The sequence below is a fragment of the Toxotes jaculatrix genome, chromosome 12 (assembly GCF_017976425.1).
Source record: "Toxotes jaculatrix isolate fToxJac2 chromosome 12, fToxJac2.pri, whole genome shotgun sequence".
In the NCBI taxonomy this organism is placed as follows: Eukaryota; Metazoa; Chordata; class Actinopteri; family Toxotidae; genus Toxotes; species Toxotes jaculatrix.
This window is the reverse complement of record NC_054405.1, coordinates 8,602,299-8,622,395: the sequence shown is the minus strand read 5'-3', so window position 1 is coordinate 8,622,395 and position 20,097 is coordinate 8,602,299. Positions and strand designations below refer to the sequence as shown.

Here is a 20,097-nt window from a genome sequence, read left to right as displayed (position 1 = left end):
CAGAATCAGTAAACCAGTGGTCAAAAAAAGAATAATTAAAAATCCAAAAGCAACATGAATTTATAATAAATCCTAATGTAAAATGTATACAGGCAATGCACCCGCAAAATGAATTAAACACACAAAAGTGTATTTTACAACAAGACTGCATCGACTGTATTGCCACTAGCTGCTAACATTAGGCTAAAAACATTAAGAATGAGCAGCAACAACAGGAATATGAGCTTATGTAATACAGTACAACACCTTTGCAATAAAGGCTTCCTCTGTGAAGATCTCAGTGTTGAACAGTGAACAGTATTTCACAAATGCTTCATAAATGAAGCGTATGTTGCAGAGCTGTTGTAATGGAGGACATGAGACACTGTTGTGTAGGTTTTCAATGCTTTGAGGAGCACAGTTCACATCCACTTTGTTAAGTTGGTGGAAGACATTTTTGGAGACAGAAATGTCAACACCTGGGAAAATAAAAAGCAAACCATCTCATATAGGTGAGAAAATATGTCGACCCTCTGAATTTGATGAAGTCGTTAAAGTCCCACTGGCAGCATCTGTGTTTTCTACTATTATCCAAATTGACATCTGGTATTTTAACACCTGTGATATCACACTGTACTATGATGCAGTGCGACATCACTTTTAAAGAGCTTCCATTGAACCACAATGGTCAAAATGAGCTATGATGCCATTTTCATTTTAAATAAAAAACAACCTCAAGATCCATTTAGCAGCTGTTTAGAGCTTTCAATCATGTCACACGAGCTTCATCTGCGGTCAGCCGAGTTGTCATGAAAGGCGAACTAACATTCCGCTGCTGTGACACGGAAAGCTCATATATTTTCAGCAACTAAAGGCCCCCTTGTTTAGTTTATACCAAAGGTTTGTGAAAGGATATTTTGCAGCTTGATTCTGGGTTGAGCACTGAATACCATCTTTATCAGTTACTGGAGCAAGAAAATTCTCACTTAGCCCAGAGCCACGACATGCTCCCTGCTAGTCCAAACATCATAAAAAATGTGTGATGCCTCAAGTTACTTCACATAATTGTAGAAAAGCACTGATGCACTAATGCACACCATCAGAAAGAGTCCCTTCAAGTAGTTTTTCAGTTTCTCAATTACTGCTATAGCGCTAGCAAGACACAGAGATGTTGGTGTTTTTTTGTCATCATCGTTTTTTATTGTTTTGGGTTTTTTTGTCCGGGTTTTGAGAAATGTGTCTCTGAAATTTCTGCCAACAATCCAATATCACACACATGAATAATATTTTCTTCCAGAAATAAATATTGTACAGATCCACCGGGATCAAACTAAACCAGGCTACAAAGTCCTGACACAGAACACTGAGCATTATTCAAGGTGGTGTGAACTGTATCTGACCTGATGGAACTATCACCCATCAATTGAACGCATTGATTTGGTGTTGAAGTTGTCCGGATCTAAATGTGACACAGTCATACTACTGTTTGAAATGCTGAAATGACAAACTAAACTAAAAGGCTTTTCCTTAAGTAAGACTATAAATTGCAACTTTATTTAAAAAAAAAAAAAAAGTCTGTGGATGGATGAGCTGAAAAAAGCAGAATGACACGTTCGCTTTTCAGTTGATTTTGTATTTTTTATTGAATAAATGATTTAAAAGGTAATAACAATGTTTAAAACTACATTATCTTCACAGCCATTGCTTACATACTCAGATAACCCATCTATATATATTCTTTCAACCCTCCCCACTTTTCTTTTGCAATTTTTTTGCTAATTTCTTTTTTCTTTTGTTTTTTTTGTTTGTTTATTTTTGTCTTTTTTTTTTCTTTTGGAGTCATACTATCATAATAAATGCCCGTTTCAAGTCTCGTCACACTAACAGCAATTCAATAGGAAAAGAGGAAGGGTCTAGCTCTACAGGGGATGGATTTGAAGTTCCCAGTTCATATTATTCCATCAACATTTTTTCAAGTTACTAAAGCAGAGGAAAAAAAAAATCCAAAATTCGAAAGGAAAAGAAATAAAAGTTGGTATGAGGAGTTACACCAGGTAACCCTCCCAGCCCATCAGGCCACTGCAACAGAAAAAAGTCATTTTGTACAGTGACACGTCTTAGAAGTCAGTGTCTCAAAAATTCAGAACATAGAAAACCACTAAAATAATTTTGAAACTAGATCCAAAATATTCTTTTGAAAAGAATTTATTTTGATGTACAAAAACAGTCATTTTCTTTTTTTTATTTGCTTTTTTAAAATAATTTTTTAATAAAAGTTTCAAACACAAGTTTATTGTAGTTCTTATTTCATTTGTCATTATCATTATTATTATTGATTTATTTATTTTATTCTATTTTTTTTTTAATTCATCTATCAGTGCGATTGTATACCAGTGCAGCTACTGGGTCCAGAGTAAAGAAAACAGGCTTTTTCATCTTTAATGGCATAAAAAATAAGGAAAAATCCATCTTTTATACAAAGTATAACTGCTGGTCTTTAGGGAAAAAAACATTTATAAACCCATAAAGCTAGGAGGCACACCATGGGATTTTCATTTTTGTAAATTATAGCAATAATAATAATAATAACAATAACAATAAACAAAATAAGTAACAACAATTTGCAACCAGTTTTAACTATCCTTGATGCCACGTACGGCTTCAGAGATAGACTCAATGAAAAATTCACTGAAAAATTGGGTTGCTTAATAAGTCAAGACAGTTGAGAAATCGCACAAAAAAAAAAAAAAAAGACAAAGAACATTTTGTCAATTGCAGGGGTGTTTTTTGGAAGGACAGGAAGCCAGGCCTGAAGAGCAGCATTTGGGCATGGCCGCTGGCATCTTTGGTTCGGTCAGACATACGAAGGTAACATGAGCTTGAGCATTCCACGAAATATGAGAATGACCACACAAGGAATGCTGAGGCTGAACTCTAACCCTGGTATGGAACCAAAACACAATCTGCTACAACAAACTACGAATGTCGTTCCATAGTATCCCATGAGGTATCAATGCTTTAAACAATTAATCAGTACAGAACCAGGACTATATTCTGCGTGTTCTACGTAAAACATCAACTCTGCGTCCCATTAAAAGAGATGCTGACCTTCAACAAAGTTTAAGAGAGGCTGTGCAAACCTCGACAACAGGAACCTTCCACTAGTCAACAAATCAAACCTTGCCCTTACAGAGGAGGTCAAACAATTCAGCAGCTAGGAGGAAAACGGAGGACGTGCTCGAAAAAAAAAAGCAGCATCCGATCTTCCAGGAGAGGAAACGACCACTACTACTGCCCCTATCTACCGAACGACACACATCACACCTTGACAAACTAGGCCATGAGGTTGGGCCACAGTGTAGGGAGTAATAGGTTGGGTTGGGGGAGGAGGAGGTTAACGTGTGACTTCTTGTCCTTTCAAACCTGCAGGGGTGTTGACTTGCACTGGTAGGAAAAAAAAAAACACCTGTTGAACAGATCTGCATATATCAAGGATAGTAAAGGTAACACATGTAGGATTTTCTCTTAATATACCACTGTTCAAATTGTTATAACGACCATTAACAGTACATTCCATAGCCCCTGTGACATGTTGCTGCTGGGATTTTTTCCTTCTTCACTGTATGTGTAAGAATATCTATGATTTTTTTCCCATAGGGAATTGATCCCACATTGATCACTCACAATGGACTTAATGAAAGCAGAGATTCTTGGGGCTACTGTTTGTATCGGTGACAGCCATCCTTCAGTATTAAAATGTGCCGCCATGACTCATTTCACAGCAATGTACTAAAGAGAAAATCTTACATGTAGCCTCTTTAAGTATGATATGATCAATGAGTCCGCATGACCAGTCACGAGCTGTGACCACCCCAATATGAGGTCCGATAGCACCATATTTGTCTTTTAAATCTCTTAATGGTTAATAAGAGTGTCTAAGCCATAGATCAAGCATATCATGGATAAAACCATAGGTCTCATACTCAGACATACATGCAACAAAATACATTGCATGTGTATACAAAGACATATATGTAAAAGAGCATGGTCAATTTGGTTTTGCAGCAGAAAAGTTCAGGTTGTGCTGTATCGAATGGACCAGGAAGCGAATGCCTGACTGTTCCTCGGTGCAACTTCTTTATGTGGTGAGTGTGTAGTGTATTTCTCTAGAGGCATGAAACTGTCTTCCCATGGTTTAAACATTTAGGGTAACAACACCACAGTGCCCAACATCAGTTTAAAAGAGAATGTGTTTACGAAGTCTGTGTGGGTCTTTCAAAAGCGACAGGATAGTGGACCAACAGCTGGCTAAGACGTGAGCAAAAAGGAGACTGCAGGCATACAGGACCCCCCTCCCCCCCGTATGACTATGAAAGTATTGAAAGATTTCAAGTGAAGAATACATCATTACAACATTTCAGCCCCTTCCCTATACTGTGGTGTGAAGATGGAAAGAGCCAACCATGGGCCAGAGGAACACTCAAAGCATCACCTACTGGTCCATCATTTATTAAATCATTAATTTAAGGCAACACAACTGAAATCTGGGTCATTTCGGGTTACTGTGGATGGAGTGCCAAAAGCCCTTGACATTTTGCATAAAGAAAAAATAACCTGTCAGTTAGTAAAGGCTGTTACAAAGAAAGATGTTGGTCAAGTAACAAGAACCTCTCAAAAATTCCAGTTAGCAAAACTAAAACCAAACCCAAAACACGCGGATCGCGTGATGATCCTGAACAGTTCAAACATTCTGGAAAGTAAATCCGACTAGCCTAGTGTGTGTGTGGATGTGACTCACAACAAGAAATATTTGGATGTGAAATGGCTTCTTAAGTCCTTACAAAGCCCTGGCTTTTTATTTGTAGACCTCAACTGTGAGCCGCCAGGCCCCATGCAGAGATTCTGCTCTAACTAATTCAACTGTGTTTGCTCTAACCTACTGCCAAACAGCTGACAAAACAGACCACAAATCAAAATATTTCCTGTGCCGTGGACACACAGATCAACGGGATCTCACTGAACAGCAGAGTATCAGAGGAGAACGGTGGTAGTGCGGTTTCAACAACTATATCAACTAGCTGCATTGCTGCAACTGCACAATGACATGCACTTCTAAATGACACAGACATGTTAATTAGCTCACTTCCTTTGTGCGTTGAGTGGTGTGTCTTCATTCAAAATAACAATTTTAATACAGCATACTTCGTGGACGAGTGACAATGGTTAGCTATAATCTGAAAAGGCAAGACAATGTTTCCACGACGACACGGGCAATATACAAGACATCCGAGAAATGACTGAAACCGCCGGTTCGACAGGTATTCAGTGATGCAGCCTTGCCTGAGGCTGGCTGGTGTAAGTTTGCATTCAGAGGCTGAAGACCCACGGTATTAGAGTTTACCAGTTAAGTGGCACCGAATGCAAATACTTCAAGCCAAACAACAGACTACTCTTACAAAGTGTGGAATAAAAAGAGAATATGGCTTTAAGTAGTTATAGCATGTCCCTGTCAAATGACTCCCTGCCAGTAAACTCAGAAACCAACAGACACTGTAAATTTAAATGAAAGCACTGTTCATGCACATACTTTTTTTTTTTCCTCGGGACCTGTAGTTACGCCTGCTCCCCCTCTCCAATGCGGGGGAAAGCCGACCCACTTCTAGCCCATTTTACATAGATAATTAACAAATCACCTGTGCGGACACGATTATCCTCAGACAAAATGGCTTCCTCCGCAATTACCTTAATTTGAAAAAAGTTAAACGAAAAAAAAAAGAAAGGGAACATAGCTGTGAGCTTTAGCCAAACAAACGCAGTTCAAGGTTTACAAGTTCCACCACTAAACACTACAAACCCTCAGGGAGAAAGAAAGGAGTTCCAAAAATCTCTGTAGGGAATCTTTAGGTAAAATCCAATTTCTAATTTACTCCACTGGTTTTTTATCTTACGGCAGACCAATGTCCATATCCACACACAGAAATACACACAGCTCAAACGATAAACACAACCAGCAGAGGCTGGTCAAAGGGCATCACAATCCTACTATCTATACTTTGGAGTATACAGATCCCAATAAATAGTTCCAACTACAACACTACAAGAGTTTACAAGGCTTAAACAACCTCAACAGTCAATCTTTTTTTTTTTTTTTGAGAGGAATCAGAATAGAGACGGCACAGCCTTTGAGAACTGCAGTTGCCTTGCTACATGGTATACATGTCTGGATATTAAGATAAAGAAAAGAAGGAAAAAAAAGAAGAATTTTCTTAGTAAATGTAAAATTGTAGCAAAGCCTAAACAATATAAGCGTGAGACTAATCTACTGTAAGAGACTTCCTTCCATCCACAGAATCAAACACCTGATTAGGTTTGCTGAAAAGATTAATAAAATCTATTACTTGTTAATTTTCAAAAATATGAATGAAGGGGGCTATAGATATAGGTATACATATGCTGCAAAAACTTAACCACAGGCAAAGAAAAAGAAACGTGGATTTCTTGCCATAATCAAATGATGCTTCGTTGCCACCCGTTGCCATGTCAACGTCTAGAAGACGGCCAGCATGGCAACGGAAACTATCATCATAAAATGGTACAGTAGTAGAAATAGCTAGACCAGGAGGGGGCAGGCTCTCCTGGGAAAAGGTCCGCGGAGAGGTCCAATGATTGGTCATGCGGCTCGCTGTCAGGAATAATGGTTGTAGGGTGGTAGAGGGTGCCCAATGCCATTCTGGTAGTGATGGTGCTGACGGTGGGCGATGTACTCTGCATAACCCATTGTCATCTTCTCGCTACGGTACCTAGGAATGAGAAAAGACGTGTTTGTGAAAGCTATCTGACCCTCGCGTTGTGTGTAGGAAAGCCACGAAAAGCCACTGTCTGCACCATCTCTACAACCAGTTTACACAATGAGTCCATACTAGACTTTGGAAGCCTCACTCAGAACAACAAACTCAGAACAAGTTTTTTTTTTTCATGAAAAAGTACTCTACTGATTTAGCATCGCACACTGTCACACTGACTATAGTGAGTTTAAAATAAATTACGTAAATCAATGTAGGAAAAACAGAGATGCTCTCGTCTTTATACCACACATTCTTCTTCCTCGTTGAAAGCATGGCTCCTACATTAACCACGATGCAACTCGGCCGCTGAGAGTTTGGTGTGAGATTCAGGTGTGTTATAGTAGTAGCGGCTTATGTATCCTCGGGACGCTAGCCTCGAGCAGAGATTAGGGGTGGGCTACAGAGCTCTAGTGAGCTCACTTCTTTCTAACTCCAGATCTGTATCATTTTCAAACTTGTAGTCTTCAGAGCCACAAAAGGCTTTACACCACTTTTCTGACATACACAGTAGCACTCCCCAGTACAAAAAGTGTAGCCTTACCTGGTTAACTTAATGGTCTTCCTGAAGTCATTTGTGATGGGAGCTTTATAACCTCCCTTTCGTAGTAAGGAATCTATGGTTTGAATGTGGTCCCAACCTTGATAAAATGGAGATATATCTCTTTACAAAATTCTGAATATCCAGATTTACTTTAACATATCAGCTTTTTATTTAAAAAAAAAGGAGATTAAGCTGGATTGTTAGAGCACAAGAGGATCTCACCTTGCTCCTTTGCAACCTCTGGTAGGTAGGTGGCGGTGCGCTTTGATCCTTTTTCACTGAAAAACTCTATCCTAATACCATGAACACCCACCTAGATTTCAAGAAAGGCACAACAAGCAAAGAACATGTTTCACCCCATAAATTGCTTCATCCAACAAAGTTTAAACTATAAAAAAAAAGACCCGTCCTTTGAGGCAATACGGAGAACTGGTTCAGTTTAGTTCAGTCAATTTATTTCCACCATTATATAAGCTTTAGTCATGTTATGAGACATGCTATTATGTCATGAATATGATATTACTGATAGTGAAAAAGAGAGCTATAATTAAAACTGTTATTGAACTTGTAGCACTAATTTTCATTTCCTTTAATACAAGACACATCTTTTGATGAACCAGAGTAAGCACTCTTAATGCAAAGCATCAGTACAGCTGAATTAACTGTGGAGGACAAACATCATATTGCTATGATTTACTTTGAAATGCTATTCTTGAGATAAAAAACTATTAGTATTAAATAAAGACTGCCTCCAACTCCAATTTTGTTTACAGACATCCAGAGAAAAATTAACCTCATAGAAACATGGAAGAGCTGCTTAGTGTATTATGATGTGTTATTAGCAGGAGTGAGACACGTCTCAAGGAGCATTGAAGCTGGAAGGCACCATCCCCAAAGCAAATGATATTTCTCTGTGTTTGAGGGCAACTCCAGCGCTCATTCATGTTTTAGCAAAGCCTGCGTCTTACCTCCCAGTCAAGGTAATCACCGGCGTCTTCAAAGTTGGTGAGAAGAGACACTGAGCAGTAGAGGCGAGGCAGCTCATCCCTTGTCATAGGGGGGAAGCGGCTGTCTTTAAGGGCACTGCAGACATAAAAGCACAAAGAAAAATACTGTTACAGGAGGAAATTCAGAAAGCAGCTGTCACAGTCGAGTGTTAAAATGCCCGACAGTTGGATTACTGTGAGGCTTTTTGTTTTTGTTTTTTTGTTTTTTTTATTGAGGGCAAATTTCAGCTCAACTGTAGAACATGTGATGAAGAATCAACAAGGTCTTTTCTCTCATGTAGCTGATATACAGACATTCAGAGGGCAGTGTGGTTACAGCACTAGCACTGATAAAGGCTGTCCACAGAGCTGTTTGCAATGTGTGTATGTGTATACATTAACAGTAAGTTAGCTCTGTGTGTTTGCATGTATTAGACAGGTGAGGTGTGTTTGTCGTCAGGTTAGGAAATGCTAGCGAAAATATTCCCCACAAGGAATCCCCACATTCCCCACATTCTTTTTAAACAATGGCACTGTAACACATTTTACTGAGGCTTTTCCAAGTTTGCAAATGTACAGAAACACCAAATAAAGTTTTCCTTCCACTCCTCTCCACATACGTGCCCACTCGTGCCGTCTCTCTCTTGTCAGAGGAGTCACAGGTTACATGATATTTAAATGACAGTTAGATTAATAGTGAATTTAGATTCCTAAACAACATTCAACCCACACGCAGGCTGACACATGCTGGTTCACCCCTGTCACTGCGTATTCCTGGAGAGTGTATAAAAGTGTCCAATAAAACTACACAAGGACTCTTTATTATCACAACTTTGAATTAATTAAAACTTCTTTACAATAATCCACACATTACAGTTATAGTATAATACATGCAGTTATTGATACATTTTATTTGTGTCAGTGTCAGTGATCTTGATCAATAAATTGTGCTGCAAGCACATTATAAGTACAGTCTCTGAATGAACTTGCTTACACATTCAGTACACAAACAGCATCTGACCTTTCAGGGTACCTCATCTTTTTTTTTTAACAGCTGTCAATGAAAAACTTTCAAGGAAATTTTTAAATAAGGTTATACTATATATTTGAATAACTTTTCAATTCATATTTCATTCATTTTTTGAACCCCCAGGATCTGGGCTCAAATAGACACATGGTCCAAACACCATTACAGAAAGCTACACAAGTCGCCCATGCTGGTGTTTTTGATTCCAATGTGATCGTTCACATTAATTTACTGCAGTGTCACTGTTTGTCTACAATCATGCTCTATCACTATATTTGGTGCACAGCTTTGACACAGAGAAAACTAATTCCATACTGCGGCTTACCTGGTAAGGGTGTACTCCCTGAGTCCTGAGTGCAGATTCATGGCAGAAAATGTACCTATACAACCCCTCAACCGCTTGTCTCTGCCTATTTTCCATGTGACAAACAGCGGGCTGAAAAAGAAGACAGAACAAGACACAATGTTAAAGCAGCTGAACCTTGATAATAATGTGCAGAGCTGATATACTTTTCACATAGTTTATTCTGTTAACATGTCAGAATTGTTATTCACAACGTTCTTTCTTACGTGGTTTGATATAAAAATTCATCACATTCATCTGATTCATAAACCAAATGTGTGAATGACAATGAATAAACCAATTCATTACTGTATAACAGGAGAGGAACAGTGCTACAGCAGAGTACATGACAATAACAATTTAATGGTATCTCATTTGGGTTTGCATAAGTGCACTTCAGAGAACAATGCTCAGAGTAGTGACATTATTTTCTAGGCATCACAGTGGATCAGAACCAAAATTGCGCTAAACAGGTTATGAGCACAATGCAGTTAAATAAGGACCAACAACCTTTCTACACCGGACACCTTTAAGTCACGTTTTCCAGTCATCTGGATAATATATGTCTGATGGGACAAATACACTTGATCGGCATCGTTTTCTACACTGGCTGCACAACAGCTTGTGCTTCAATCAGGCCTGCAAACATAAGTGTCTTTCTCTGCCTCAGTGTATTTTCTTCCACCAAATGAGATTGACATTGTATTGTGTTGTGAGCACTGTTAAGACACCTCTGGGTACAGGGCAGTACTGTGGCTGGACACATCCACTGACAGAGGACTGCGTCTGCCCTGGGTGCTCAAAAGTAAAAAGCAGATATGATTTAAATCTTCACTGCATAAAGTAAACCTGATTTACTAATTTACAGTCGCCATTACAGGACTTCATGGTATTTTTCTTCTTACAATGAGCACCAGTCGATTTTAAGAGGACCAATTAAGTAGAAATTCAGCATGACAGTAACATAGTTGTACATTACTTGGGCCACTAATGAATTCTTTGGTAATAAAAATAAGCTCCCGTTATTTTACAGAAAAAAATAGTGTTATGTCTCCTCAGAAACTAGGACACTGATGACAAAGTTTTGTTATTTATATTTATATTTACTCATACTTTTCATTTCCTGCATTTAACCTTCATTTTCCCCAAAAATGAATGTGTGGAGTCTTTGTCCCCTTTCCCATTGGAACTACCAATTCAGCAAAGCGTTGTGAAAATGTTTCTCTCACTTTACTTGTGTGAACTGAATGCATGTAAACTACACAATATATGTTGGAGTTGAGTAAAACAAAAGGTGTATCCTGAGTAAAAATATTTTCAATACCAGTACCAATACTGGTACTTCAGTACTGGTTTGTTGAGAATATTTTTGGTTTCGTGCAGTCTGGAGCCAAATCCTGTACTTTTCAAATTTAAAAAAAAAAAAAAGCTTTTAAAATCCAATTTTAGAGAGGAAAACATACAAGACATATCCTCATTGATAAAATATTAAATTTTATTTTTTTTTAGCTTTTTCACATAATAAACAACTGGTTTACAAAAACCAAAATTTCAAGCTCTGATTCAATGAAGTACCAATGATTATAAACAAAAATGTAAATTACAAAGGAACAAAACAGTACAGCTACAGAAAATACTGTGCGTGCCAACAGTTTCATGAAAAACGTGGTGTCTAACGGTCACTGCTGCAGACTCTCGTGTCTTACACAAGTTTTACTCAGAAGTTCCTTGGGAAAACATTTCATGGTGACCGGCCCGTGGCTTCGTTTTACCTTTTCTCCTTTTCTGCCGGTGAGAAAAGGCTGGCATCTTCTGGTGTTGTCCTTAAACAAAGGATCAATATGGGCAAAGATGTGTGTAGAAAAGAAGAAATTGCCAGCATTCACCATTTTGGTAGCATAATGCAAGCAAATTTAACAAGCTAACATGTTTGCTGGCTAGTTAATACTTTCAAAGCCTTATCTTACCAATTCAGTTTCTGTAGTTTACTATAGTTGTAAAATAAAAGTAGTTCTTAACTATATAATATCTATGTTATCAAACATATATAGATTTTATTTAGTATTGCTCTATCAACTAACTACAATGGACTTGCCTTAATATGCAGCCATTCAAGTCAACTAAAGTTCACTAACTAAATTAGCTAACTAGTTATGCTAACGTACCTGTGGCAGTGCTCACCATATAGTCCATCGGGCCTCTTGTAGTCAAAATGAAGCAAAATGATTTTGAAAATACTTTGTACGCACAGCAAACCATACTTTTCAGCAAATAGCCAATTGCCAGCGTAGACTGCAAAAGCATGCTCTGTCTCAAGGTGATTCACAACCGAAATACTTCATAACATCAAGGGCGCATTTGCAAGGGGCAAAGGTTTTTGTTCCTAAATTTTAGAACCACTGTGTCTAAATAAAGAAAATGGTCAGTCTGAGGTACTGCATTGTTTACTGGCTAACTTTGCAGAGCACTGTGTCTGTGTCAAATGTGGTTGTTCTGAGGGTTTCAATAATTCAGACTGACAATGCCCCGGAGTGAAGGATGTGTTGAGGACACCACGAACCACAAGTATGGGCTTCTCAAACCTGTGGGAATTTTCCCACTGTTGGCCATTAGCCTTCTACATTCCTAATTATGATGCGCTGGAAGGGTTTAGACCTTGGTTTCATGCGGTGAAGGTTAGGCACAATCCCAGAGTTCACCATTTAGGACCAACAGAATTAACCTGAATTCAAATGGGATTTTTTTTTTTTATCTTGGGGACATGATTAGTTTAAATAGTGAATTATCGGATTAGAGATTTTGTTTATCTTTTCTTTTTTCGTCCAAATGAACCTGATAGATGCCAACTTAGTGTCAATATGACAGCATCTATTGTAAGTTGGGGAAAAAAACAGGAGCTCCCTTTGAGTCAAACTCACTGGTTTTTCTTTGCCCAGGTAACAAAAAGCTGTCTCATTCCTGATTAAACATTTAAACTATTCCTATTACTATTAAAAAGGTGATTCTTAGCGTGGACACTGGGACTGGGCCTTGGGAGTATGTGTCTTGTAGGACAATTCTAAATTAACTCCAACTAATTTTTTCCACAATGACTTTAATTTTGGGGCAACAGCCAGGTTATTATTTTTGTGTGTTATCAATGGCAACACTATTTGGGCTTGCCAGGCTAGTCACAGGGAGGATACTCTGTGTAAAATAGATAGGAATGGGTAAAATAGTCTTGTCAATGTCAGAGTATGGACATGTGTAGAGAAGCAGCCATATATAAGTAATTTGTCTGAAATGAATTCCAAAAAAAAACAAAACAAAAAAAAACACAGACACACACACACACACCAAATAAAAATGCCATCCAACAAAATATATTTGAGTATGTTTTTAAATATATATATAAGTTAAGAACAGTTTTTAGAGTGATGGGTTTGCATTCCTCCATTGCCCCACACATGTATTTGGTTAGTCTAGCTAACACACAAAGGTGTGGTACCATGAACAGTATCCTCTGTCTAAGGCCAGTCAGTTCATTATTCAGCATGAACTCATATTTGAATGTGAAAAGCCTTTTGCTTAAAGTTTACTGAGGTGATTCTGAGAGATTTTTAAAGGTGCTAGTATAATAGATTTATAATAGATTCTGAGATAATAGATTCTGCACTTGTTTAAGGCTCCAAAACGTTGGACTGTCTCCAAAGGTCAACATACCAAAACCTGAATTTCAATAGATTCAACGTTCATTCAAAACAGATCCAAATATAAATGGAAAATATATTTAGATGTAAATGTGCAGAGAGAGAAGATAAAGATTTTGTTCACTGTATACATAAATATTACTGATGAGGGGTTGTCCCACATTACAGATAAGGATTATCACTGAACAAGATGGGAGTGCTAGGACTGCTTGCATAAATACACAATTGGACCATTCACAACCCATGATATGGATCTGAAATGTATACAGCATTGTATTTAAGTGTTTGTATGGTGAAGTGCAACAAACCACTTTTTACCACTTTAATTTATCACGATAGTATATAGGCACATTCAAAACCACATTAAAGCAATTCCTTTGTCTATTTTTAGATATTTTAACACGGTCATTGTCAACAAGTCACTCCAAAGTTTCTTCGTCCATTTCAGGTCAATAAACTGGAATAGTCAGCTATGGCTGCAACTGGAGACAATCCCTTTACAGCCTCAACACGCAAGTAAAACGCCCGCAAAGTCACATGCTATCACATTACAGCGCTCGTACAACGAGGGCTTATACTGTGGAGGGCGCAAGAGTGCGGTTACGGGCAAAAAACAGAAAATAATTCATGCTATGGTTAATATGGTCAGAACACAAAAAAAATCTCAAGCTCATCGAATGCTTAAATTGCTTGAAAACTACATTGGCCTCTTTGTTATATTAGTTAAAAACTGGTTTGTTTTTTTTCTTTAATTTGGCCGTAAGTACTGCTTAGGACTGCTAAGTGCTTAGAAAGAACCACCTTTTCTTTGTTGGCTGATGCCAAGCTCGGTTCTTAAGTTATCCTCCATTCGACAGTACACTCACCCTTACCACACAAAGTCTGCTGTAATGTGTATATCTACCTGACCGCGACATCAGTCTTTTAATACATCTACCATGAAATTATACAAGTTTATTAGTGTTTCGTTACCAAGCTAACGTAGCTCATAGCTAACAAAGCTAAGCCTATTATGTGGCAATCCAGAGTTCATTGAGGGTAAACTTGAAAGATTACGAATACTAATGTTGACTTTTGATGTTTTCTATTTGGCACTTTTAAAATATCTACCGTAACAAGCAAAGCTGCAGCTGTTAACCCGAAAAAATAAAGTATACTATCTTACTCGTACCACCCTTTCTTAAAGTGTTAGTGGTTAGCTCGAAGCTAACAGGCTTAGCTAACGTTAGCCAGTGTTAAGACAGTTGGACAAACAGTATCGTAGAATTTTTTTTTCGCCAAGTACCGTCGGGAAATCAGTAACAGACAGGGTATATCTTTCCGCGATATGCCACATAGGTTGGTAACATCATATCAGATCATTCATTGTAGCGTTAATGTTAGGCTAGTGTAGCAGCAGGCCAGTACAGACAGTCTCTTCGACAAGGCCCAAATTCCAACTTGGACAAATTAAGCTATGATCGCGAGTCTTTCGCTTTAAATTCATTGTAACTAAAACGTTGTTTCGATGTGACAGTTTGTGCCCTTAAAACTGAAGCAGAATCTAGGGGCAAAACCATCAGGTGTGCCGAAGTAGACATTTGTTAAGAGAATACAACAGTGAGCTTTGACATGCAGCAAAACAACAAAAGACAAAAATACTCACTAGGGATCATTTGTAAACCTGGGTGTTCTCGGAGGTTGGTATCCGTACAGATGGCAATAAAGCACGTCAAAACAGAAGCAGCACATCTCCGCTGAGACCACCATTTTTCTGCCTCCACTTCCCGAACCAGGTCCCGGGCTGAGATTCGGGGAGAGGCCGGATGAAGTGTAACCGGCCGGGGCTGGGGACAGAGCGTTTGTGCCGCTGCTACCACTACTACTACTGCTGCCACTAACGTTACCCCCGGGTCCCCCCAGGCCGTTGGCTCTGCTCACGTTCGCCGTTGCTGCAACGGTCGCGGAGGAACCAATCCCCAACTCCGAGCCACAATGTCCGGTTCCTGCCACCCCGCTTCCCGCCCCCACCCCGCCGGGACCCCCCGACCCGGGCGATCCCGACAGTTTCTGCTTCTTCACCCCGCAGCACCCGGCCGCCATCTTGGAACAATCTGCACCGACACACCGCTTCCGACCCATAACCGTCACCGCGGGAAGGGTGGGGGGGAACGCCGACCAGACGTAGAAATCCCACTGCGTTGATACGTATGACGGACAATACTCCACTTTCACTCTTTTTATTTTTTTGTCGGACGACGAAATAACCGATGTGGTGAGAAGACTGCAATGTCACCCTAGCGTTACCTTTAAAAATGCGCGACTTCGCTACGCAAAATCCATAGCTGGATAAGCGTTTTTTCCTTGAGTAGTCAGCCAGTCCAGCTTTGGACCACGGTGTTCCAGTGGATCACCGATAACGTCTAGTCCCGGCCAAATAATCACCCCTTCTCCCTAACACGACACCATCCGAGGCGTTCTCAATCAGTTCCCCTTACACATACAAGTTCAGGGAGTACACAGTCCGAACAGGCCGCAGATGACAGTAGCCAGGCGGTCCAGATGTGAAGCCGACAGCCAGTGCGCTGTAGCCCCGCAGCACACCTCTCCAAGTGGAAGCCGGGAGCTTGAGTACGCAGGACCCATAAGCTTCAGCACAAATTGCGCACAATGTCTTGGACAGCGTAGCTTCTCATTGCACCAGCTTGTTTGCTACTGCCTCACGAACTTCTAATTACACAACAGGCCCAGTATGTTGGAATTCCAGACACTGGGATAACGCAGAGTAAAATGGCATCTGACAATGCGGGGTTGGCATGGCACAATGAACCGCGTCAGCGCCGAGCAAGTCATTTCAGTAACGTTAGGCCACAGTTTGCACCTGCATGATGTCTGTTCTTGGACCTGGTTAAAATCTCAATAACACTCCCGCGTCAAATGTAGAGCTGAAAGTTTTCAGTATAGGTTTGTTTTGAGGTTGTCATCCGTTTATGAGGATACATATAGAAGAGCATTCTAGTCCGTGAGCCGTGAGAAATCCTCCGGGTTTGGCAACCCTCGCTCCGCACCCGTCTCTCAGCTGCTACCATTCAGTGCTGTTCGGGTAAAAGCCCTGTGATCGGTCTGTGGGCACAGGCATCGGTGTCGTCGGCACGCCGGAACCGGATTCAGCAAATGTGCTGCGCCTCTTTGCTACACATTGTGCGTAGCTTCTGGGGGTATCAAATTTGCAATTCAGAAGAAATGTGCGGTGCTGTAGAAGCATGCGCGCCCATGACGCTCATACGCGTGTATGCGTGCGTGCATGAAAAAGAAAAAGTGGTGTACCGGTATCCTTGAGTGATAAAAGACATAGGACCAGATTGGTCTTTATCTGAGCCCGTCCCTTAGATATGTCACATAAGTATGAATGCTGTAAAGTTAAAAGATTTGCCAGACTGTCTGTATTTCTATGAGGTGGTGTTTCCTTGAAGCAAGCATCTCTGTGGGTTACACAGACTAAGATAGTACATCTTTAAATAGTTCCTGTTAGTGATTTGTCATTGTAGCTTTGTGTATTCAGGGCTGCTAGTAAACTCAGCAAATATAATCCTGTCACAAATGTCCCCTGTCCAATTCTGGCCCCCTGAATCATTCTCCTACAACACCCCCATTCAGCACCCCTGCCCCTTGGTACACGTTTAGTCACAAATTTGTGAGTACAGAGAGCTGTGAGCACTGTTTAAATGTCAGTGATTAATACACCACATAGGATCAGCTGATGATCACCCTGCCCAGACTCATGATGCTGGGCTGAGTGTGCTGGAAAATGGAAACACACAGCCTGACAGAGGGACATGTCATCTGAGTGGGTGGCATGGGGGTCTCTGGATGTGATCTCTGGATGCTGAATAAAAGATCTAAACACTGAAAATGTGAAATTCTTTTAATTGTGTGTTTTCCTGTCCTGTTATTCAAAAATATTTGAGCCTATGTGAAATCAGCTGCACACCAAGGCTACTGCACTTAATTTGAAGCAATATGTGTGTAAGGCTGACTCCTGAAGTCAGTCCAGAGACAGTTTTCTCCTGTAATACAGATTCAAGGCACAAATGACTTTGGCAGTTGTTTTCCACTTGTATTTTTCCAATGAATATATGGGAAAATTTGTCAGGAGAAAAATATTGATGTAAGCCATCCCTTTCCAAGGTTTATGGTCCAGAATACCTAATCTTAAAACGTAGGCAAAGCTGCATACTTTGGAAAAAATGGTTAGGTCAAGACAGTTTATTCTGTCCAAACAATCATCGTACTTCAAACCTTTCAGTATAAATTATCTTAGAGGAAAACACTCCTTGTCGCTCAGTATTTAAAGCCTGGCTGACATTAGAGAACAGTATGACAAAGTCAAGTGCAGACAGTAACATTATCAGTGCTATTTGCTTTAAGTGTGGCGTTGATTCTCATAACAGGACCACTGCCAATGAAACTGACGTAAATGTCTGTAATATTGCAGCGACCAAAAAGTGCTTATGCTTATATTAAACTTATCTTAAGGTTAATGTGCACTCTCTGTCCATTTGCATGGTCTTTCCCTGCATTTGCTGTCACGTCCAGACATATTTGAGTTTATCATCTAGGCCAGAGCAGCAAGCAGTAACCCACAGCCACCCCTCCCATAAAGTGCCTCATGACTGACTCAGCAAAAGGCTTCAAGTCCGTTTTAAAATGTATAACTAATCATTGTTGGCTGTGGTGGATATTGACTGAGCATTTGCTTGCATTTGCCTGGTAACAGACCTTCTTGGGCAGACTAAAGTGCATATTAGACTTCCCTCTCCACCATAGGCTGTAATCTGTTTAATGTTCTTGGATAAAGAATGTAGAAAACGTGCACTTGATTTAGATTAATTGTGGTTCCCTTAAATTTGTTTTGTAAATGAGATCAGTGCTCATCATAACATTTTTAATCAAATGACAGCAGTGACTCAGAAAATCATTGCAGTACTTCTTTCCCCACAACTGCCTAGTAATATGCATGTAAAAGCTATCGCAGAGGGCTCAGCATTCACATGACTTCCCTTAACTGTGAAGGTTGTTTTATGACTGTTTCAATTGTAAAAAAAACAAGAAAAAAAAGCATGTTGTTTTATTTTTTTATGCCCTTAAAACACTCAGTTTATTCATTTTATTACAATAGACACTACCAATGCTTGAATCTCATACTATAAATATTAGTGACTGGAATATTGTGGAAAATGTCCTCAGTCATGGTCAAACATGACGTGATATGATGTGGCTTCATTGTCACATTCAGCATTGTAAAATCATGACGTGTACGTCTGCTCTGATGTGGAATCTGAGGTTATCAAGTGATTTAATCTAGTTCGTTCTAATTAATTGGTACTCAGCAGACTTCATTTTTATTTTAACTACTTATTTTCAACAGTTAATGGGAAACTCCATTACAGAATGTTTAGCTTAGTAGAGCATGAAACTGGTATGTACACATGGCTTAGTGCAGTTGTGTAGAGTGCATTCTCCTCAAAACCCCAGTCATGCGACCATTGAATTTTAGGCATGGGTGATGTCATTGTAATGCAATCCACCCTGTGCAGATTATCTTCTAAAACTACAAGAGGAAAGGGGAAGCAGGCTGAGTTACCTCCTATTCCAACTACAATAATATAAGAGAGGACACTGCTGTTCAAGGTCAGACTGGCTTTAAGTGAGGTGAGTAGGCTGAGCTGAGAGCATTTTTGTTGGCATTGTAATCTTCCCATTAAAGAAAAATTCTGACATGCACAATCGTTGTTTAGGGAATACATATGGAAAGAATAGGCTGGTTTGTTCCATTCATTCGCTGCCTGTTCTATTCTTAGGACCAGGGACAATCTGGCATGTTGTTCTTAGGCCTCATGGTGGAATTTCCCACAAGCGGTAGGACTCACTCACTTCTGAGATAATTTGTACAATAGCCGACAGAGGACAGAGAGTTGGTTATAACAATGATAATTAAAATAAAGAGAAAGTCCAGTAAAACTTCACAGGTTCTTCAAAAAGTCAGAAAACAAACAGCAAAGTTGAATGTTTGGACTGGGTGCAGAATCAACCACATGCTACATCCCCAGTGGAATAGAAGTGTATTTAAATGAGACTAAAGGAAAAACAATTGATATTTTTACTTCCATGTGGCATTTAATGGCCAAAGTACAATGGCGGGGGTTTCACTCAATATCAGTGACTCAGTGATTACTTATCAAGTCTCCTGCTGAAATTTCTGGGTATCCTAACAAACACTTATTGTTGGCCAATCTCATTTTGTCACACAATGTCTCTGTCCACCCATTACAGTCTCAAAGCACCACAAATCCCCCATACCTTGTCCCAGTGTCAGTGTGTTGTTATCTTTATGGTTTCAGTTGCTCAGTAGTGGTTGAGAAATAATAAATATGTTAAAATGGTTAACATGGTATAGGACATGTCCATTAAATATTTCTAGTGGTTGTGTCCTCTCAGAGCTCACTCATCACTCTATGAAAACGTGACTTCATTGTTTGTATGTGAGGTCAACAGCATCTGTCACTGCAGGGGTGGAGGCTGAGCCAGACATCTGTGTTAGAGGGGATAAGCTCTATCAATGTTCCCAGTGGTCACAGTGTTGGTAAAGGTCATGGTTTTCATTGGACCCGATTACAACAGAGCTGTGTGTGTGTGCTCATTTGTCCT

At 39.6% G+C, this 20,097-nt stretch overlaps 1 protein-coding gene across 1 annotated transcript; it reads right to left on the bottom strand.

The window, feature by feature from the left end:
- Positions 1–1,758: 1,758 nt before the first annotated feature.
- Positions 1,759–16,504, bottom strand: ammecr1 (AMMECR nuclear protein 1). Its single transcript, XM_041051104.1, has 6 exons — positions 15,056–16,504; positions 9,704–9,814; positions 8,334–8,448; positions 7,588–7,678; positions 7,366–7,462; positions 1,759–6,779 (listed from the first exon to the last, which is right to left on the bottom strand). Exons 1-6 carry the CDS (start codon positions 15,529–15,531, stop codon positions 6,665–6,667), a joined length of 1,005 nt encoding a protein of 334 aa, XP_040907038.1. The 5' UTR covers positions 15,532–16,504; the 3' UTR covers positions 1,759–6,664.
- Between the last annotated feature and the right edge of the window lie 3,593 nt (positions 16,505–20,097).